The sequence below is a fragment of the Nelumbo nucifera genome, chromosome 3 (assembly GCF_055504915.1).
Source record: "Nelumbo nucifera cultivar China Antique chromosome 3, China Antique-T2T, whole genome shotgun sequence".
In the NCBI taxonomy this organism is placed as follows: Eukaryota; Viridiplantae; Streptophyta; class Magnoliopsida; order Proteales; family Nelumbonaceae; genus Nelumbo; species Nelumbo nucifera.
Window position 1 is genome coordinate 42,341,501 of NC_142651.1, and position 17,795 is coordinate 42,359,295.

Below are 17,795 nucleotides of genomic sequence, written 5' to 3' on the forward strand. Positions count from 1 at the left end.
CGCTCAATTCTAAAATATAAATAATAAAACTAAGACGCAAGTCTAAACTCTAAAGCATTATATTATAGCGGAGGAATGCCAGGAAATTTGAATGAACTCGATCCATATAACACAAGACTGATTATCTCAAAAACACCTTACTAGTCTAACATAAATAAAGGCAATACCTGTCTCGTGCCAAAATGGGATCGAACAAGATGCAAACTGTAAGAGATTGCATTTCCCCATTTTAAATACAAACTAGTAACATATAAGAGCGGAAAGGTTTTTGTATTTCACTTAAAATAACAACCCACAAATTAAAATCTTATTTTTCTCTCTGAAAGAATTTCCACTCTTTTAACATTCACTACATTTTGATACTTGTAACAAGTTTTTCGAACATTCCTGAACTTGCTCGTGCTAGTATCTTAATGATGATGATGCAATAACAATTACAACTCATTCATTATAGGATTCTATCTAGAAGATCTGATATAAAGCTAGAAGCCAAAGAAGTGAGCTTCGTCCTTGTCTCTCCTGCAATATTAACCAATTAGGCAACAACTTGCCTTACCAAGTTGAAGGTGTCCCACCTGGCGACCTAGGCGCGACCTGGCGGCCTGGCCCAGGCGCGAACTGGCGGCCTAGCAGCCTGACCCAGGCGCGAATTGGCGGCCTGGCACAGGCGCCGACCTGGCGACCTGCGAGACGTGCTCGTCGACAAAATTGTCATGCATATTCTAACACTCCCATGATCCTTGAAAGTTGGCCCACGTGCTGAACGATCCGGAGGGTGGTCAACGTGCATGGCAGTTACCTTAGGGAATCTCGGACCACTTAGACGACTTCTCAGAAATCTCGGATATGGTGCGTGAAGCCCATGCTAAATAATGCCTATATAAAGGCACCAACCCCAATGACATGAGGGGGCAAGTAAGCATATTCTAGTTCTCATACTTTGTGATTTTTATCTCGTAGTCTACTATGAGAGTACTGACTTAAGCATCGGAGCAACCTCACCGAGTTAGCCACCCTGGGTCCTCTGACATTGATTCCTTGCAGGTCTCTAAAGAACTACGAAGCTCAACAATCAATCCAGCTCGGCCCTCTGGTCAGCTCAACAACTAATAGGCAGCTCGACCCTTTGGTAAGCTCGGCAACTAATAGACAACTCGACCTTCTGGTCTACTCGGCACCTAATCTGCCCCCAACTCGGCCTGGTCAGCTCGACATCCAGGTCCTCATCCAACAAAAGTTCACTTCGGCCTCTGAGTCATCGACCACTTGGAAGCAGACCAAATGACGAGGTACTTAGCACAAAAAATTGATTCATCAATTGGCGCCGTCTGTGGGAAACACTACAAAAAGCTAAGTTCTCATCATCTGAAAGACTAAATCCTCCTCTTCTAGAAAGCTAAGTTCTCACATTTTAGAAACTAAAAGCTCTCACTTTCTAGTTTTCATTTTTTATGAACTCAAAGACTATGCAGGAAGTTGATGGCCAACAGACTAAGCACCTCTATCAACTTTATTTCAACTCGGATAAAGCCTCATCAGTCCTCTTCGTGAGGTACCCTCTACAAAGATGAGCTCTTCGTGGCTTCTGCGGGAGTAGGCGGCCAACAGATTGCATGGATGCCCCTGCCGGTTGAACCTTCCAAGGCTCCCGTGCGAGCTGGTGACCTAAAGTCAGTAGTGTTGCCATCGTAGGTCGAGCTTCTAGTAGCTTCTTGAAGAAGTGGGTTACTGACGTCACTAACGAGGCTGATGCAGCGCAACTGTAGCTCTAAGGTGCCGAGCTGATAAAAGACCTCGACACCACATAAGACCCAATCGCCTCTTCGGCATGGGCAAAATCAAAGATCAAGGAGAGTGGACTACGAGTCGCTCCCAGAGCCTAAGGGCTAAAGTGCCGAACTGGCAAAGACTTCGGCACCACATAAGACCCAATCGCCTCTTCTGCATGGGCAAAATCAAGGGTAAGGAGAGTGGACTGCGAGTCGCTCCCAGAGCCTAAGGAATTGAATCGACGCTTATGAGCTCATCGAATTAGTCATTTCAGGCCAAAATGAGCAATCTACTCCCTTCGCCGAGTTACTTTCAGCTCGGGAGTGGGGGCAAATGATGAGGGCGGATTTGGCCCTCCAATGATATTGTGACACATGGCACCTCGGAACAACTAGGTGACACTCGGAACCAATTAGGCAACAACTTGCCTTAGCCAAGTTGAAGGTGTCTCACCTGGCGGCCTGGCCCAGGCGCGAACTGGCGGCCTAGCACAGGTGCCGACCTGGTGGCCTGGCACAGGTGCTGACCTGGTGACCTGCGAGACGTGCTTGTCATAAAATTCGGCATGCATATCCTAACACTCTCACGATCCGGAGGGTGGTCAACGTGCATGGCAGTTACCTTAGGGAATCTTGGACCACTTAGACGACTTCTCAGAAATCTCGGATGTGGTGCGTGAAGCCCACGCTAAACAATGCCTATATAAAGGCACCAACCCCAATGACATAAGGGGGCAAGTAAGCATATTCTAGCTCTCATACTTTGTGATTTTTAGCTCGCAGTCTACTATGAGAGTATTGACTTAAGCATCGGAGCGACCTCGCCGGGTTAGCCACCCCGGGTCCTCTGACATTGATTCCTTGCAGGTCTCTAAAGAACTACGGAACTCAACAATCAATCTAACTCGTCACCAGGTAGCTCGGCTCTCTGGTCAGTTTGACAACTAATAGGCAGTTCAGCCCTCTGGTAAGCTCAACAACTAATAGGCAGCTCAACCTTCTGGTCAACTCGACACCTAATCTACTCCCAGCTTGGCCTAGTCAGATCGACATCCAGGTCCTCATCTAGCAAAAGTTCACTTCGGCCTCTGAATCATCGGCCACTTGAAAGCAAACCAAATGATAAGATACTTAACACAAAAAAATTGATTCATCAGTTTGTTCTATAACCGACCTACAATGAACTCTAAATTGGAATGGGCGTGTGAAACGACCGAATCTTTTAAACTCCAAATCCAAATGAGTAGTACCCCATCACTTTGTTCCTTTTGTAGGGAAGAAATCTTTAAGTCAAGGACACATAAGAAGAACTGAGTTCGCAGGGAAGAAAAAGAAAAATGAATGAATGAATGAACTTATTGTCGATCGTTGGTTGGTGTTGGTCGCCGATAATCTGGTAATAGGCTAAGTTCAGATAATAAGAGAGGGTGGGAGTAAAGCTTAGTGTGAGATAGGAGGGTAAATTGTGTTTTGGAAGCTTCAAGAAAAGGTGCCCTTTTTTGTTTGTTAGTGGCCGGTTCAACCAGCCGAATGATGTTAACGTCCAAACCCCGTTAGTTTGTTGTTAAAACCAAGGCGACGTGTACGCCTCTAATTCTAACAGAGGGTCCACACTTCCCGTGGGTTCACAGGATGCGAGATCTTTTTTTTCCTCATCTCATCTTTTTCCCATCCTTCCAAAATCTTTCCTAAAACCAAACGCAGCCTTAATTTGGCATCCCTACTCCGAACCCGAACTCCTCGTATTCTGCCGAAAAGGCGAAGGCTCGGTAATGTCTAACGTCTAGCATGTAACTCGAAGTCTGGACTCTGGGACTGCTGCGGTGCTGCAGGCGCAATCCAAATCCGAAACGAAGAAGGTAAACTGCCACCTCCCGGCGACCGGTTACACCCAAGGAACAGGTGAGTCCTTCTTCTTCTACTTCTTCGCAAGGGTTCATATTTTTTCTTTCTGTGGAGAGATTCGTTCTTCATTTTTCAAATAATTTTTAATCAAGTTACAGTATTTTATCGCTTAAAGGTTCATATTTTGCTGACTTTTACATAGAATTAGGCATTTAGCTACGCTAATTATATTATATATAATCCAAAATAGAAAAAATTATCCTTTCAGTTCACAAAACGGTTTGACAAGTACGCTAAATCTAACTGGACTGCAAATACCAAGTCGAGTGGCTAGTTGAGTTTGTCCCTGTGGAACTTCTTTCATGGATTTCAGTAGGAAATAGAAATATGGGTTAATTCGAATACCAAGTCCAAAATATTGGTTAGTTTTTAAAATCAACAGAATACGATGTCAAAAGACGATCAATTTGAGCCTGATATCGTACATTTTCTGAGCATCTACGTTGACTTTATAGTTTCAATGTACAGTTACAAGTTGCAAATCAATTTTAATAAACCCAATTTTGTTAACCAAAAAGGAAAAGTAATAAACCCTATTTGGGAGATCGATAAGAGCGCAAAATGGGGGAACAGAACGGCATCAGGTTAGTCTTGTTCTATCAAGTTCATACTTCTGATTAGAACCACTTACTGAAATTTTGAAATTCCATTTTTGTAGCTCACCTCATTTCCTCATTTATTCGTTTTTTTTTGTGCTTTGATTCAACTGAAGTCTGAGCTATAGAGGTTGGCATATGATCCTGTCTGAGTTTTCATAAATTGACTTAAACATGCCCTAAGTTTTTGAAAAAGACTTATATACCTTGTGACTTTTTTATCCTTCATTATCTTTCAAATTTTCAAAATATGTCCTTAAATTTTCAAACTCATGTAATGTGGCAGTGCTGGCTGAAATTTTGTTCATTTCTCTATCCGTGACTTCATCTTATCTCTAACTCAGAGAGGGCGAAGAAACATGCTAGTGTTAGTATCTTACATTGTAAGATGCATTCTTTTGGGCAAGAGGGATGGAGCTTGAAAGTTGAAACAATCCCTTCTCTTTCAACCCATCAAATCTAGAATATCAAATGGAACGAATTCACTTTTCAATTTCCCTCCCCCCCGCTCTCTCTCTCTCTCTCTCTCTCTCTCTCTCTTCTCTCTTATTTCTTCATCAGTATTTAGTGTTGTTTCCTGCCCAAAAGGGAAAAATAGGATTTTAGGAATTTTAAATAAGTTCACATGCGAAGTTTCATTGATGGAGGGTCTCTTTAAGCCCCTTGGGTCAGCCCACAATGTATATTTAAGTTCTTTTGGAAAAACTAAGGGTACGTTTAAGTCAATTTATGAAAACTTAAGGTATGTTGTCTTTAATCCTTTTTTTCTTTTGGTTCAAAATAGTTTCTTGCAAACGTATAATGGAGTTTTTTCCTGCTTTTTTAACAGGCTTTCAAAAGGCCTGTTTTGATTTTTGTAATGATTTGTGGAGAGTGGGAAAAAGAGAGAGAGAGAGAAAGAGAAGAAAAAGAGAGGTACGATTGAGAGAAAAAGCATACTACTGGCTGCTGCCAGTCTTCTATTTATATTAACTTAATAAAGGAATAGAAATTACAAGTATGCCCCTGGCAGCACACCCTAGAACAAAAAATAATAAGAAAAAAAGACAAGTAACTAACTGACAGTATCCTAAGAAGTCAGTTTACTAACAACAACTATAAAGTAACAATTAAATAAGCCTTACAACACTCCCCCTCAAGTTGGGCTGAATATGTCTATCATGCCCAACTTGTCACATAACTCATTGTGCCGCGAGCATGGAAGCCCCTTTGTGAGAACATCAACAAGTTGTTCCTTGGAGTTGACATAAGGAATGCAAATTTCCCTTTTTTCCAATTTTTCCCTTATGAAGTGTTTGTCCACCTCAATGTGCTTGGTCCTCTCATGTAGGACAGGGTTGCTGGCGATGTGTATTGCAGCTTTGTTGTCACAGTAAAGGGACATAGGACCATGAACAACAACTCCAAGCTCCCCTAGAAGATTCTTTAGCCAAAGGACTTCAGCCACCCCATGTGCCATAGCTCTATATTAAGCTTCAGCGCTTGACCTTGCTACCACACTTAGTTTCTTGCTTTTCTAGGTCACCAAATTTTCTCTCACAAATGTGCAATACCCACTAGTGGACTTTCTGTCATCCACAGCTCCTGCCCAATCAGCATCTGTAAAGACTTCCACCTTTAGGTGATTGTGTTTACTGAATAGTAGGCCTGTTCCGGGATATTTTTTCAAATATCTAAGAACTCTCTCTGTTGCCTCCATGTGTGGTTTCTTAGGAGAGTGCATGAGCTGACTTAGGACCCCAACGGAATAGGCAATGTCTGGACGGGTCATGGACAAATAAATTAGCTTTCCCACTAACCTTTGGAACTGTTTCACATCTTTCAGAGGTTCACCAACAGAGTCACCTAACTTGTGGTCTACATCCATAGGAGTATCTGCCGGCCTTGTACCTAATTTGCCTGTATCCTGTAATAGATCAATGGTGTATTTCCTTTGAGAGACAAATATACCATTTTCTGAGCGAGTAACTTCAATCCCAAGGAAATACTTCAGGGGGCCTAGATCTTTCACTTCAAATTTAGATGCAAGGAATTGTTTCAAGTTCTATATCTCTGAGCTCCAACTTCCTGTAATGATGATATCATCCACATATACTATCAATACAACAACCTGTTCTTGACATCTCTTCACAAAGAGTGTATGATCATACTGACATTGTTTGAAGCCCATCTGTTGAACTGCCATAAAGAGACTTTCGCAGCTTGCACACCTTATTTTCACTCCCCTTGGCACAAAATCCAGGGGGTTGAACCATGTATACTTCCTCCTCTAAGTCACCATTCAGAAAAGCATTCTTTATGTCTAGTTGATGCAATTCCCAGTCAAGATTAGCAGCTAAGGACAGGAGAACCCTAATTGAGTTCATCTTAGCCATTGGGGCAAAAGTCTCATCATAGTCAACCCCGTATACTTGTGTGTATCCTTTGGCTACGAATCTTGCTTTGTACCTTTCAACTGTTCCATCTGTCTTGTACTTAACCGTGAACACCCATTTACACCCCACAGGGTCTTTCTCCTTTGGAAGATCCACCAACTCCCAAGTCTGATTTTTGCGAAGAGCATTAATCTCCTCCTTCATGGCATCTGTCAATTCAGGGCATTTTAAGGCTTCTGCAACATTTCTGGGAACAAGGATGCAATCAACTGCAGATAGGAAGGCTCGATATGAGGGGGAAATGTGATCATAGGAGACAAAATGGGTAATGGGGTGTTTGGTAGTGCATGACCTGACTCCCTTTTGTTGGGCAATAGGAATGTCAAGGTCATCCACAATAGGAGCAGGGTTAGGGGGTGGACTTACCTCCTGGGAGTCTAATGGTGTCGGTTGCTCAGTGTTTGGCTACTCCATATCTCTACCACACCGCTGATCTCTACGACGTGTACGTTGGAAGACACGGAAGGGAGTAAGGTCCAGAATAGAAGGAAGAGATACCTGAACCTGCTTCTCCTCTTCCACACTACGACTCTCCCCCTGAGGAGAAGAAGGGAAGAATGGCTTAGACTCAAAGGACACATCCATAGACATAAAAACCTTACGACTAATTGGATCAAAGCACCAATACCCTTTTTGAGAGGAGGGATACCCTAGAAAGACACAAGGAGTGGACCGAGGGTCTAACTTACCTCGGGATGGAGACAAATCATGGACAAAGGCACGGGAACCAAAGACTCTCATGGGGATGGAAAATAAAGGAGACTGAGGGTACAATAATTGATGAGGGGCCATGTAGTTCAGCACTTTGGAGGGCATGCGATTGATGACATAAGCAGTTGCAAGTATAGCATCCACCCAAAACCTTTTTGGAACATTCATGTGTAACATCATCCCGCGAGTTACCTCAAGGAGGTGTCTGTTTTTCCTTTCTGCAATACCATTTTGTTGTGGTGTTCTGGCACATGAGCTCCTATGAATAGATCCGTGGGAGGCAAAGAACTCATTGAGCTCCCCATGGAAGTATTCCTTTGCATTATCGGATTGGAAGATCTGTATTTCAACATGGAACTGCGTAAACATCATCCTCTGGAAGTCTTTCACTATCTTTGGAACTTCGTCTTTACTACGCATAGGAATTACCCATGTATAGCGAGAGTAATCATTGATCAATGTGATAAAGTACTTATATCCGCCCTCAGAGATTACATTGGTAGGCCTCCATACATCAAAATACACAACATGAAAATGAACATTTGATCTTTTATTACTTGAGTGAAAAGTTGTTCTACATTGTTTGCTCAACTGACACGTTTGACACATGAACTCTGACACTGAACATGACTTAAATAAAACTGGAAACAAAGATTTTATTATTTCGAAAAAAGCATGACCTAAACGACTATGCCACAAAAAAATTGACTCTTATTTGACTGACTATGTGACTCTGAGGATGACACCGAGAGACCAGCTTTGTTGTCGAGAATGTAGAGACCATCCACTAGGCTTCCTCTACCAATCGTCCTCCTAGAAGTTAGGTCTTGAAAAACACATGAGTCAGCAAAAAAGGTTACACTACAGTTAAAGGAGCTTGGAATGCTATTAATTGAAAGCAAATTTATAGGAAGTTGAGGGACACGCAATACACAATTCAGGTTAAGGCCATGGGTAAGAGATATTGATCATTGGCCTGCAATGGAGGAAAAAGAACCATCTGCAAGTCTCACTCTATCCCTTCCTGACAAAAGGCTATAATACTGAAACAAGTTTGACTTACCGGTCATGTGGTTGGAGGCCCTTGAGTCAATGATCCAAGGGGAATCCATGGGAGTGACATGGAATGTAGAAGCCATATTACCTGAAGTAGATGCAAATGAAGTAGAGGGAGTACCAGTGACTGAGCTGTCCATTTGTCGCAAAGCCCTACTATAAGATTCTAGGTGCTCTCTGAAGGAATTCATTATATCTTCCTTGGGGTCAGAATTATTAGGGTGGTCCCGGGTACTACCGGCAACCTAAGTATCTTGGGTTGCCACATGTGCTGTGTTCATTTTCTTCTGACCTTGACCTTTACCCTATTCTTGATTCTTTGCTACCCACTTGGGTTTCCCGTGGATGTCCCAACAAGTGTCACGTGTATGTCGTGAACGCCGACAGTGGGTACAGAACAACTTATCTTTATCATCAGTCTTCTTAGTGTCACTTTTCTTTCCCGTGGAGTTATTATTCATTGCAGCCAAAGCAACTTGTTGCTCCCTCTCAGCTGTAACCATTACATTCCGCCTGCTTTCTTCTGATTGAAACGGGAGTATACCTCGTGAACCGTAGGCAACTCTTTGCTTCCTAGGATCTGTACCCTCAACGGTTCATATGCAGGGTTCAGTCCCAACAAGAAAGCAAACACACGTTGCTGAGAGACCAGCTTCCTGTAGGCCTTAGCATCATCATCATGTTTCCACTCTATAGCCTGATAATGATCCAATTCTTTCCATATGGAGGTAAGGGCTGAATAGTATGAAGACAAACTACGGTTCCCCTGTTTACATGTTAAAGATTCAGCTTGTAACTGATAAACCTTGGCATATTGCCTTTGCTCAGAATAGGTAGTTCTGGCTTGTTCCCAGATCTCACTAGCGGTGTCTGCCCATATAAAGTTCTTCTTCACATAAGGTTCCATGGCTGCGAGGAGCCAAGACATCACCATACTGTTTTTTTGGTCCCACCTATCATGTTCAGCCGTCTCACCCTTGGTTCTTTCACCCTTCCATTAATGTAACCAGCTTTACCCCTTGCCGTTACATAGAGTTTTACGCTCTTAGCCCACTCCAAGTAGTTCAGACCATTTAAAGGGGTAATTGGCATGGGAAAAACCATGTTTTCACCTCCCATGTCCGCTGTGTTGTGGGTTGGTGTAGCCCCCGATGAAGTTGATTCATAATTTGCCATCGGATACTACTGAAAAACAATCCAAACACCACCCAACTACACAACAGCCACAATCAGAATACCAACTCTCAAGGAATTTACTTCTAGGATGTGAGCAAGAGAACAAAAAACACTGCTGAGAACAACTCTGAGAAGGTTCAGTCAACACAACCAGTCATTAAACGAGCCCAGTAATCAATTCAACACCACCAAGACAAACATTACTATCAGTCTGACTGTAGTTCATACAATCTAACCATCCAACATCCAAACAAATACCTATATAACCAAGGAATGAGCCCTACACACCATCGGCCAAAGAAGACTGAAACAAAAAACACACCTGTTCAGCACTTGTACGAAGGTGCTAACCTGAACTTGACTTCACAGCATCGAACAGAGGAGGAAGGGAGTCTGTACCAGCATCGCCCTTCTCTGACTAGGGTTTTCCTGGTATTACGACCAAGGAAAAAACCACAGAAACTGCCGCTAGAAAACTGCTAGGGTTTCCACAGAATCTGCCGCCAGAAAACTGCTAGGGTTTCCGCCAGTAACCTACTAGGGTTTCCCTATCTTCCACATCCAAAACTTTTAAAGAAGGAAACCTTGCTCAAAACAGGAGGGATCGTAGGTCTTTTACAGCCCAGAAAACCTGCTCTGATACCATGTAATGATGTGGAGAGTGGGAGAGAGAGAGAGAGAGAAAAAGAAGAAAAAGAGAGGTACGATTGAGAGAAAAAGCATACTACTGGCTGCCACTAGTCTTCTATTTATATTAACTTAATAAAGGAATGGAAATTACAAGTATGCCCCTGGTGGCACACCCTAGAACAAAAAATAATTAGAAAAAAAGACAAGTAACTAACTGACAGTATCCTAAGAAGTCAGCCTACTAACAGCAGCTATAAAGTAACAATTAAATAAGCCTTACAACAATTTTTTTTGCAAAACCATTTTTCTGACCAGATTTTGGTTTCTCCAACGTGAAAAGTACAAAAAGCCCATTAGAAGCACTTCTAAAGTCCTAAGTAAAGATCAAGTGGGATTTGCACTCATGACCAACTCCACATACCACATTCCACATTCTGTTCTCCATAAGTCCATATTTGGATTCTGTTGGTGTTGGTGATTCTGCTTCTCTAGTTCACGGATGAAAAGGAACTTTTAGATTTAAAAGACTTTCCTCCCATAACTTATTAATGAAAGAAGGCAAGAGGATAGCATGTGGCAGTTTATTAATGAAAGAAGGTAGTTCAAATGGCTACTCCAGGTAATGGAAGTCAGATTAAAATGGGCCAAAAGAAGTGCAAATTCCTTTGCAGATGTATTGGTCCAGCAGGGAGCGGTAAGAGCTCAAATGTTCTGGGCTACCTTGTAATTTTTTCTGTTTTATTTTGGGAGAGAGTTAAGAGAGTTTACCTCTTCCTGCTCCTTTAACTATTTCACTTTCTTCTCATTAATATATTGATTTCTGTTTTCGATGAAAAAAAACATGCAAGTGTGATAGAGAATAGACGAGGTTCAAAGGAAATATGGATCTCTTTTATTGGCATTGGTGCATTCTCTTAGTTGCTATGCCTACTTCTCCTGCCACTTTTTTTTTTTTTTTTGATGTTTTTAATTATCTTGGGAGTTGGGGTGGTAGGTTATAAATACTACCGTTTTTTCCAGGAAAATTTCTATTGGGGAATCTTCCTACTTAGACATTTGTGGTTTGAAAGGCAGTGTAGGACAAGGATGAGACTTATTCAAGTTTTTTTTTTTAGAGAGAGATGTATAAAATGTATTAACTGAGAAACATGTATACAAGTATGGTCCTCTATACAGTAGTATTTTATACAAAAAAACTCCTTTAAGGACCCCCAAAAAAATTTACATTCAAAACAGAGGACGAGAAATCATCAGGACTGAAGCATGAAAGAATTGGCATCCAAGTTCTCAACATGCCAACCGCCGAGTTGATAACCGCCTCCTCTGTACTCGATTTCTGTTAAAAAATTCTACTATTCCTTTCAGACCAAATTGCCCACAGCACAGCTAAAGGAACCACCTCCCAGCAAGCTTTCCCTCTCTTGGACATTCCTTAAATCCTCCACCCAGCTAACCGGATCTTCACAGAGATTGGCAAGCACCCAATTGCTGGAACAGAATTTCTGAAATGGTTCCAGACTGTATAAGAAAAGCTACAATGAAGGAAGAGATGATCCACTGTTTCCCTATGGGCTTGACAAAGGGAACAATTCAAGTTTGCTAGGTTAGCTCCTTTTCTGACCAGCAGATCCTTGGTTAAGCATTCCCAGGCCACAACCGAAGCAAAAAATTTCACCTTTGAGGGAGCTGCATTTCCCCAAATTTCTTTATAAGGAAATAAATGCATTATCCTCCTCATTCACCAAAGTATAACAAAAAGAACTGATTTGAGAACTCCCCTGATTTGCTCCATCTCCACTGCCTTGGGTCTTGATCATGCACCTTGACTTGTTGACTGTTCGAAAGAGATATCAGCTCTGCAACAGACTGAACCTCCCAATCAAAAAAATTCCTTCTAAAAGCCAGATTCCAAGCACTGGAAGATTCATCAGCGTGATAGCACTCAGCCACTGTAATTTCTTTGTTACCAGATAAAACAAACAAATCAGGGAATTTGTCCTTCAACGCCAGCTCATCACACCACGAGTCAAGCCAGATCTTATTCTCGTTCCATTGCCTAAGAGAAGCTTTATCCCTTTTGAGAAGGCTGGGAATGCTTTACAGATTCCCCTCCACAGTGCACTTCCAAAGGGCATGATGGAATCCCTTGCATCCCAGCCATTATCATTCAAGCCACATTATCTCTGCTATCACCTCCCTCCATAACTCATTAGGATTTGAGCCAAATCTCCAGATCATCTACCTAGAAGAGCCTAGTTGAACCTTTTAACTAATTCCAAGCCCTTCATTTTCCATTGGCCTGCATATTAGATCCCAGCTCACCATATGAGACTTATTCAAGTATTTTGATAAGTCTTCTTCTGGTCAATGAAAATGGTGAGTTTTCTAAATGAATATGATCTGAATAAACTCTGTTTGGTGTCTTTCGGACTTATGGGGGTTCAAAGTTTTGGAGGGGGACTTGTATGGATGTTTTTGTACATTGTACCTTGATGTATCCCATGGCCATATATCCATCAATTTTGAAAAGTGAGACAAATTTATTAGAAAGCAAAGCCAGGGATATCTATAAATCTGGGACAAAATCCCAGAGTTACTTCATGTTACACCATGACATGGAACTCAAGTTTCACAATATAAGAGACTGAAAAGTTGCGGTTATGCAAATGATATACATCATTGTAATTAAGAAATTACCATCAAGACATAAAACATGGGCTAGTGCCTAGATCTATTGCATGGCTGACTATGGATTTAAGGTGCATCGGCTTCTTGTTAAGATGGGATGGAAGAGCAAAATAAATATCATCTAAATGAACTAGATAGTATTCTGGGTTGCAGATTTGGTTAATGAAGTCCTAGGTTTCTGTTTGGAAATTCTCAAGGCTATACTCCTGGATGGTGATGATCCCATTCATTTCCTTTTGCAAATCCAATATCTGCATAATGAAGCTTTGCGAAGTTACCTTACATGCTAACTTATTGCTACGAGAAGACAAACATGTTCCTTCCCCATGTTGAAATGGTAGACAAACTTTGTGTTAAGAAAGCAATCAAGAATCCATGACACTGTAGCTGCTAATCTTATGGTATGTAGAATATGCTATCTGTATTTTGTTTCTTTTTTATTTTTTTGATTCAAGTGTGCAATGTGCAATGTATACTGTGGTTATATGCCATTCTTTGTTGTTTCCTTCTCACCAGTAATGGAAATTCATATGCCATTTATTAAAAAAGTAAATAACACTCCCCACATTCTATAACCAGTATCTTCATTTGCTGACCTTGGGATCCACCTGAACAAACAGTTCAAGTTGGAATCCAGGTACCTCACTTCACAAATGAGATGTCTTAGGGGCCAAGGGCCTTCCAGCCTTTGATAGAAACAAGACAATAAACATTGTTTCTTTGGGGGGGGGTGTTGGAATTCCTTTTTTTATTTTTATGATAAATGATGAAATTTTGTTAAGACTGAAAAAACATTACATCAAAATATTACAAGACAATCATCCCAACAGAGGTGCGGTCATGTCTCTAACCATTGGACAATTATTGTCATGACTCTAACCAGCCATTTGAATCTTTTCATAGATTCCCTGTACTTCCAAATTACTGTTTCCAGTTCCTTCAGCCACCCTACTATCAATTTAGAGTCACCTTCAATTAACAGTCTGTCATAATTTAGATCTCTAGCAATCTGTACTCCTTGCAAGACTGCTTGGAACCCAGCAAAACTGAATCCCCTATTCCAACAAGACCTGAGAATACAGCAGCAATATGCCCTTCGTTATTTCTGAACACTTCTCCTATGCCAGCCAGACTTGGGTTCCCTAGACTGCTACAATCAAAATTCAGTTTGATAAAAGCTGATAAAAAAAAAACCAGTTTGATAAAACCTTCTTCTGGGGGTTTCCAAGCTACAACCTGTTTGTCACTTACAGTAGAACTCCACATCATCAAAGGAGAAGTCTGGGTTCCCTAGACTTTGTTTTTGCTTTCAATTTCTGTTTATCAATTGAAAAAAAAATCAATCAACATTTGATAATCACCTTGGATCAATAGTACTCTTCAACCTGAGGAATAGGCTGGTCTGAAACCCTGTATAAGACTACAAGTGCAAGAAGTTTAGCCCTCAAAGGTGTTCCTTCTACTGGGATACAATAGCTGAGTCATTATGTTTATTATTAAGAGGAATTCCTTCCCCACTCCATTGCCTCACCAAAAAAAAAAAAAAAGAAAAAGAAAGAAAGAAAGAAAGAAAGAAAGGAAAAACTAGTTCTTTAGGGTAGAGAATATAGTGCTATTTCAAGGGCTCAAATTATGTATTGTTTGGGCAATAAAGGTGAGGAAGGATTCTTTGGTTGCCATTACCTTATCATGAGATGATTCTGACATTCCTTGGATTTTGAGAAACCTCCGGTAGAGTGAGTGGTATTGGGGAATTCCCAATTCCCATCTCTGAGTAGTTATTTTTTTATTGGTTCCTTTCTGGTTTTGAGTTGTTGCTGACAGGAGAGAGCAAGAGAGAAGACATCAATTTCTGTTTTAGGGAGAATGAATTCATTGTATTCACAATAGTGATTGGAAAAAGCTTGTTCAGTGATTCTATCATGATATTTTCAACTAGGTGATTGTCATGTATATAGTCAGGATGACATCTGATCATGTTCTGCCATTGAAGCTAAGCATGGTGGTGGATTTTTGCTATTCCATCCTTTTGGCTTTTGCTGCAATATCTGAACATTGTTTGACTTGGTCTCGTTAATTGGCATGTATTGTTTTCCTCCAGGTGATCAAGGGATACAGTGTCATGATGATTGAAATTCTTGAGCCAGTTAACAAAACACAGTAGTTGTTAGTAATGGTATTGGTGCCTCAGCAAGAACAGAAGGACCTATCTCATATTTTGGTTCCTGATGGTTTAGGTCAAGGTTTAAAGTATTGATACTTATCGTCTCTCTCTTGCGTTCTCACGTGCTCACGTGCTCACTTGCTTATTTTCTGTTTCTTCAATGGCGGAAGCTCCACAAGGCCTTCGAATTCTTCTACACCAACATCAGAAAGAGCGAGCACCTGTTCACATTTCCAGTCATGCTGAGAGGGATCGAGTTCTTGAAATATTCAGAAGTGCAATACTTCAACCTGGACCACCTGCAAATTTTGCTCTCCAAACAGTGCAAGATGCTATAAAACCTCAGAGGCAAACAGTTTTAGTCCAAGAAGAGAATCAATCATTGGAAAATGCTATCCGGACTTTACTTCAAGAACTGGTGTCTTCTGCAGTTCAGTCAGGGGAACGAATAATGCAGTATGGGCAATCAATGGATATGGAGGAGACACAGGGTCAGATACCAAGGCTTCTTGACGTTGTGCTGTATCTTTGTGAGAGAGGCCATGTTGAAGGTGGTATGATATTCCAGCTGTTAGAAGATCTGACAGAAATGTCAACAATGAGAGATTGCAAAGAAGTATTTGGTTATATAGAAAGTAAACAAGACATCTTGGGGAAGCAAGAGCTATTCGGTCGGGGGAAGCTTGTGATGCTGAGGACATGCAATCAGCTTCTTCGTCGTCTTTCAAAGGCAAACGATGTGGTGTTTTGTGGACGAATTCTTATGTTTTTGGCTCATTTCTTCCCATTATCAGAACGTTCAGCTGTCAATATAAAGGGAGTTTTTAATACCTCAAATGAAACCAAATATGAAAAGGATGCTCCTGATGGCACTTCTATTGATTTCAATTTTTACAAGACCTTTTGGAGTTTACAGGAGCATTTTTGTAACCCTGCTGCCACAACTCTAGCTCCTACCAAGTGGCAGAAATTTGTGTCCAACTTAATGGTTGTATTGGATACATTTGAGGGTCAGCCTTTGAGTGATGATGATGGAAACACAAACAATCTTGAAGAACAAGAATCATCAAATTTCAGCATAAAGTATCTTACAAGCAGTAAATTGATGGGTTTAGAGTTGAAAGATCCAAGTTTCCGACGCCACATTCTCCTTCAATGCCTTATATTGTTTGACTACTTAAAGGCCCCTGGGAAAAATGATAAGGATGTACCATCTGAAAGCATGAAAGAGGAGATCAAGTCTTGTGAAGAGCGTGTTAAGAAGCTTCTTGAATTGATTCCTCCTAAAGGGAAGGAGTTTCTATACTGCATTGAGCATATATTAGAACGAGAAAAGAATTGGTTTTGGTGGAAACGTGATGGTTGCCCCCCATTTGAAAAGCAACCAGCAGAAAAAAAAATGGGCCAAGATGGATTGAGAAAACGTAGGCCACGGTGGAGGTTGGGAAATAAAGAACTCCATCACTTGTGGAAGTGGGCAGAAACGAACCCAGATGCTCTGACTGATTCTCAACGTGTTCGGATCCCGCCAGTTATGGAATATTGGAAACATTTGGCTGAAGATATGGATATATCTGCTGGTATTGAAGCTGAATATCACCACAAGAACAACCGGGTCTATTGCTGGAAAGGCCTCCGATTTTCTGCTCGACAAGACCTTGAAGGATTTTCCCGATTTACTGAATATGGCATTGAAGGGGTTGTGCCCCCAGAACTTCTTCCACCAGAAGTTCGCTCCAAGTATCACACCAAACCTAATGAAAGGTCTAAACGTGCTAAAAAGGAAGAAGAGATGAAAGGTGCTGCTCAACAAGTGGAAGATAATCAGATCACAACCCCTGCAACTGATATCGATGGTGGAGTTGGAACTGAATTTGAGGATGCAGCAGCACCAATGGAAACTGATGCGACTGTTATCCCTAACAGCGGAGCAGCAACACCAGATGAGAATCAGAAGCAGAGCCCTGACACAGATGTAGTTCCGGAGGCAGGACATTTGGAAGTAGAAGTGGAAGCAGAGGCTGAGACAGGGATAGTAGATGGAGAGACAGATGCAGAGGCTGATTGACTTGTTTTTTCTTATTCCTCTGTTCCTTCTATTTTGGTTTTTCCTTATTCTGATGATTGACTTGTTTTACTTTCATTCTGATGATTGACATGTTTGTATTTTCATCAACCATCTTGTTGTTCCTTTTCTTTGCAAATATGTAAAGTTAAAGGAGTTTTGATACGTTATTTGTCTTGGCTGTGTTAAGCTGAAATTTCTTTTCTAGAGCTTTAGTTGCTATTTGGCTTTTCCCTATGGTTTTTGTTATGGGCCCATGGAAATAGGATCTTGTCACGGGTCAGTCCACGAGGAAAACCTCTTGTTTTCCCTTATTCTTTCTTGCTCTTGATGAACCTATCTTGGCACCCTAATGGTGATTTGTCCAAGAGATCACCTAACTCTCCTTGTTCTCTTTCTTGACTGAAAATTTCGATATCTTTATTGAATAATATCAGCTCCTTAAATAGGAGATTACAAGAGGTAGAATCATACTTTTAGGAGGATTCCTTGCTAATCTATTACTCTATCCTGTTAAACTGATAAGATAAGACTGAACTGATAAGATAAGATAAGACTTCCTTAATCTATCCTATTGAACTGATAAGATAAGATAAGAAC

At 41.2% G+C, this 17,795-nt stretch overlaps 1 protein-coding gene across 1 annotated transcript; it reads left to right on the forward strand.

Moving 5' to 3' along the window:
• The first annotated feature begins 3,431 nt into the window (after positions 1–3,431).
• Positions 3,432–17,417, forward strand: LOC104603927 (THO complex subunit 1-like). The gene is made up of 2 exons (XM_010268101.3): positions 3,432–3,671; positions 15,068–17,417. Exon 2 carries the CDS (start codon positions 15,291–15,293, stop codon positions 17,196–17,198), a length of 1,908 nt encoding a protein of 635 aa, XP_010266403.1. The 5' UTR covers positions 3,432–3,671; positions 15,068–15,290; the 3' UTR covers positions 17,199–17,417.
• The last annotated feature ends 378 nt before the right edge of the window (positions 17,418–17,795 follow it).

Bases quoted from the DNA above. Each gene is read 5' to 3' on its own strand.
- LOC104603927 (XM_010268101.3), top strand. From the start codon at position 15,291: ATGGCGGAAGCTCCACAAGGCCTTCGAATTCTTCTACACCAACATCAG.